Raw genomic sequence first — 5,116 nt, 5'->3', positions numbered from 1 at the left:
GAGCTGATAACTGGTAGTCCACTGCGAGTTTATTGTATGTCAATAAGGAGTTTAGATTAATGAATTACCAAGGAAATGCTGTGTAAAGGCTTTATAAAGCTTCTCGTGCGGAGATAGACAACTGGACAGTCTGGGTACTAAGAGAAAACCTGAGAGACAACGAAAGAAAGGCAGTGTAATACCAAAACAGGAGAAAAGATATTCAGGTTAGAAGAGGCTGCTCTTTGCAGGTACTATGAGAGGCTTGCTGTCCTTCACAGTCCTTGCACTTCTTTTGCTGGTGCACAGCTCCCAGGCAGTCTATGTCCAGGTGAGTTTTCTGCTGGTTATCTTGTTGGTATTGCAAGCTCAGTGATATACTGATGTGAAGAGGTCTAAGTAAGATAGGAGTCTTGCTCTGAATTGATAAAGCTGGATTTTTGCTTTGCTCTGACATCATCTCCCCGTGGTTTAGTCTTTCTCTCTGTAAAATGGTTCAGGTGTTTGTAACATAAAACTTTTCTAGAGAACTCCATAGGTTATGAAGTTACATGAACTGGGGAGAAAGTGTTCTGCTTGTTTCTAAGCATGAAGTTCTTTATGAAAATGACCTGCAAACTTATGTGATAGAGCCTACAAATGTGTCACATATAAAAATAAGGTGAAAGAAATGACTGGTTTGATCTGAAGGAATATTGATGGGTTGTGGTGATATTAAAGGAATGTTAGTGTACTGATGGTGGGGATGAGTTGATGGTTGGACGGGATGATCTTAGTGGTCTTTTCCAACGCTAATGACTCTATGATTGTGTGATAGAGGAAACTAATACCAAATACTCCAAAGTACACAGAACCTATGATTGGCATTACATGCACTGTGGAAGCAGGTAGGAAGGTGTCAGCACTTCTGTCTGTACACAAGAGTATGTTAGATTTGTCTGCGCTGATCCCTAGGAGTAGTTTGGGAGATTTCATTTTGATTACAGTGCAAATAATTTCCCTGGTGTTCCAAGAGGGCAAATACTTATTAAACAATAATTGACTCTTTTCATGTGTGCTTAGTAGGTTTCCAAGGAGTGAAAAGATCCCATCCTTGTGCAGGTTTCACCTCCTCTTTTCTTCCCAACCATTCATTAACACCAAGAGTCTCCAGACAGAACAGATAGTTTACTATTTCATGGGGGGAAGGAGGGGGGTAAAGCAACAATTTTCCACTTGAGACTACAGAAATAGCTGAGAACATCTTCTGGGTGGGTAGCAAAGTATTCAGTTCTGAAGTTTTAGTTCCTATTTGTAGTTGGAATCCTTATCTCATTAATCACTAAATTCATATTTTCTCTGCCTTTGATAAGACCTGAAAAATGTGCAGTGTGCTGTGTGTGATGCGCTCCTTTGACTTGGATTGCTTGATTTCCCTTAGGATCTGACTAATTACTCACTGAACAAAGTTGCTTTATAAACTTGCTTTCTGAAATTCTTCCCAAGACTTTTCTTCCCTCTTCTGTAATAAGTCAGTCACAGGGGTTATTAATTTAACAAAATGTTCTGAGAGCTGCAAGGGAGGTTCGTTTGATTTCGTAAAGTGTTCCTAAGGGCTGAATATCACTATCTGGACACTCTCTTGGTTTGCAAAGTGTGCAAAACTGGAAAAAAGTAGAGAGGGATTGTGGTAAAATCTGTCAGTTCAGTAGAACAGCATGCATTTTCACCTTGGAGGGAAGATGCTGCTCATGTTGTGTTCTCTCTAGCACACCTTTCTTGTCTGAGATGGTGGTGGTATTTTTGGTTTTTGGGTGGTTTGTTTGTTGGTCTGATTTGTCACCAGGACATAAACACGTCTCAGGGTTCATTCCTACTGTGAAGTGATAATAAGTAGGAGAAATCCAATGTGCAAAAGACCAAATGAAGCTCGCTTCAGTTGTTTCTGGTTTCTCTGGAACTGTGCTGGTGGAAATCCTGTCTTTTTTGTTTCTGTTTCATGCTTTTAGAGTTTCCAACCAATAGATGAATATAGAATTGTGTCTTTGGTGGAATAGTACATTTTTCACAGGCATCCAATCTGATAAATTATCTTGAGAAAAGTCACAAATTGATCAGTTTTACTTTGTTAAATAAATGCATGTACACAGTAGCTCATTTATTCTTCTTCTTTAAGCACCACCACCGCCCAAAGACACCCACACAATTCAACATCAAGCTAATGAGACTTTGAGATTAATGGCAATAATAGCAGATTGAATCCACTTTATTTCTATGACTGTTTAGGTGTTACTTGATCATCCTTCTGACTATTTAATTCTCTTCAGACTTCTGTGGACATTTATGTACTTACCTTAAACAATTACTAGACTTGCAGTTTAAGTTTATTATCTCAACAGTGTGATTCACTTGAAACTGGGAGGAAGTTGACATTAATAGATGCATGGGGTCTAACAATCTCAAGCATGGAGCAAACCTTTCCAGAATAATCTTCTGGTCTCCCAAAGCCTTGGTGTGATCTTTCAGTTAGAAGTGCAACATTTAGCAGTTCTCAGTCATTTGTGCTCCATTGTGTGGGCAAATTGTAGATTCATGCTCGCCACGTCTTGTGGTGATGGGATTCATCCTCTTCTGTGTTTTGAGCATTGCACTTGAGAGCCAAGATTCAAAGTTCTGTGCTGGTATATTACAAGAAAGAGTGAACAAAATAAATCCCCATTCACATCCATTCAACTCATGGTGTTGTAAATCTCTACCACATATTGTCCAATCGTTTGTTTCCTAGACTGAGGAGTCCCAGCCCTTATCTTCCTACACTAGATGTTAGGAGTCTCCCTCACAGGAGTGAAAGATGTACTAATTCTGCCTCCATTCACTATGATGCTTGAACAAAACCCTGGCTATGGAGGCTCACTGTTATAGTATAGTTTTTCCCTATAGTACACTTTTTTGGGGAAGGGTCGCAGTTTAGCAGAGTTCAGTCGAAAGGGAATGCATTTGCCTGAAGTCTGACTCTCTCATACCTGTTTTTTCCCTTTCTGTCTATGTAGGATGGCGACTTGACATTCTCCCTTGAATCTGTGAAGAAGCTAAAGGAGCTTATGGATGAGAACAGAGTCATTAACCCTCGCATGGTGGTTTATAAGGCTGGGTATTCTCTATGTGAAGATAAAGATCTCCCTGAGGTTTTCCAACCTGTGTGTAAAAAGGAAGATGCACCTATGATTTTCGAGAGGCTGTGTATGTAGTTCGTGTTGCATAGTTTCCTTTTTATCACACCCTTCAACCTCAAACATTGAAATAGTAGCAGCCAAAGAAGTGTAATTACTGTTGTGTCGCTTCTGAGGCAGCTGGAAGTCCATGCTGCCACCCCTTCTGCAAGGGTACAACAGCTGTGAGCCCACCAGAACACTCCTATAGTGCTTAGCTATAACATGTACAGATCAGTCTGTTGTAGACATGAAAAGGCTTCCACCTATTGGAGATGTATTTCCAGGTTCCTTAAAAGAGGTGTGAGATGTAGGTGAAGTGAATCAGCCTTTGGCATTACCTGTCTCCAAGGCACATATAGCAATTCTTGAATAGGCTCCTACAGTATCTACTTTTTATCTATTTATTATGTTGTGTTTACCAATGCCATGGAAAACTTAGGAAGAAGTAGCACCAATATAGCTGAGGTTGTGGTTCTGCAAGCCACTTCAGAGGATCTAAGGCCACATCCTTGTCACCCTCTCATAATATGTCCTGTTGTTCTCTTGCCTCCACATCTTCCCCTTCTTTCCCCAGTGAGTTCAGATTTGATTTAATTCCTTAAGCAACATTTTCTCAAAAACTAGTTTTTCTTGTATCAGTAATAACTTCAGTGTACACAAAAAATTATGGAATAGTAACAGGAAGAAGTCTTTCACCACATGGTTTAAGGCTCTACTCTCCAATAAATTCCTTTGCCTTGTCACTAAAACAGTCTATTTTCTCCCTAACAGACTTGATTGCCGGTGAAGCTGATTTGTGTGAAATCTGTGCCAATGCTGCCTGCTCTGGTTGCTTTTGAATAAGGATGAAACACTCCAAAGACAGTGTGCCAAGCTAGGAAGTTTGTGCATTTGTATTGCAAGATCACATACCCTCACAAATCACTATTTAGGCTTCATCTTCACCACAGTCAAACTGAAGCTGTTAGCTCATGTAGACATAGTAAGAGTAATTTTGAAGTAGTGAGATCAGATAATACCAGCAATGCAGTTCTGGTAACAGGAAGACCAAGCTTCATGTGAGAAGCTGAAGAACCATGAAGAAAGAGGCTCACACTGAGCGTTGTCTTGCCTTGAGCCATGCCTGAGTTGTGCATCTGTCTATGTGAGCTGTGTCGTGGTTGACTGGAGTGAAAATATCCTGGACTCGATGTTTCAATTTCCATTAATCTGTCTGGATTGGAGCACGATGGGTCAAACTGAGTAGTCTCCTCTAGCCTTTTAATATGTAAATCTCCGTGTGATCTGGCTTCCACTACACATATACACCTAAGCAGCATAGGGTTGTAATCTTTTCCAGCTCAAGCTCTCCAGTTGGTTGGATGAATGTCTGTGCCTGTAGGTCTGGACATGGTATGTGTTTGATTGTAACAGAGCTGTAGCATATAACTTGGGGACAAGTCATAAGTGTTTAGCAACGCTTTATTAGCTAGGAAATTCTCCATCTGTTACTTGTGCTAATATTTAATGCCAATTTACTGAACAGATGTAGAAGAGCACAGGAGCTAGTAATCTTTTGCTCATGGTTGTACAGAAGTTCCCTTCTTTTGGCAGATGTTCGTTAAGCTCTGTTTAGGAAAAAGGAAATCCAAGCTGCAATGCTGGAATCACTTTGAAAGGAAATCATTGCCTTGTTTTTATTTTTGAGTGGCAGTTTGTGAAGAAGGGGTCTACTGATGTTTGTATGCTACTGTACATGAAATAAAGGTTAGAGACAATTTTGTTGTTTTGTTTGGTTTTGGCTTTTTCTCTTTCTTTGATGGTCTACCTACTTCCTCATCTCCTATATAAGTTCTTCCATGTCTGAATGTCCACTAGAGTAAAAGATAACTTGTTAACCTTAAAATAATTTGCTATTCAGTTTGTGGTCCTTATAGTAATAGTAATATATAACTGCTTTGGAATTT

General features: G+C 39.9%; 1 protein-coding gene across 1 annotated transcript; it reads left to right on the top strand.

The window, feature by feature from the left end:
• Positions 1-235: 235 nt before the first annotated feature.
• On the top strand, positions 236-4,009 carry LOC306954507 (guanylin-like; the record flags this gene model as incomplete). Its single annotated transcript, XM_079545600.1, has 3 exons — positions 236-310; positions 3,009-3,198; positions 3,942-4,009. The coding sequence occupies 3 exons, from the start codon at positions 236-238 to the stop codon at positions 4,007-4,009; spliced, it is 333 nt and encodes a 110-aa protein (XP_079401726.1).
• Between the last annotated feature and the right edge of the window lie 1,107 nt (positions 4,010-5,116).

This window comes from Tetrao urogallus (assembly GCF_951394365.1).
Source record: "Tetrao urogallus genome assembly, chromosome: 21".
Taxonomy (NCBI): Eukaryota; Metazoa; Chordata; class Aves; order Galliformes; family Phasianidae; genus Tetrao; species Tetrao urogallus.
The sequence above is the reverse complement of the archived record's forward strand: the minus strand, read 5'-3'. Positions and strand labels throughout refer to the sequence as shown.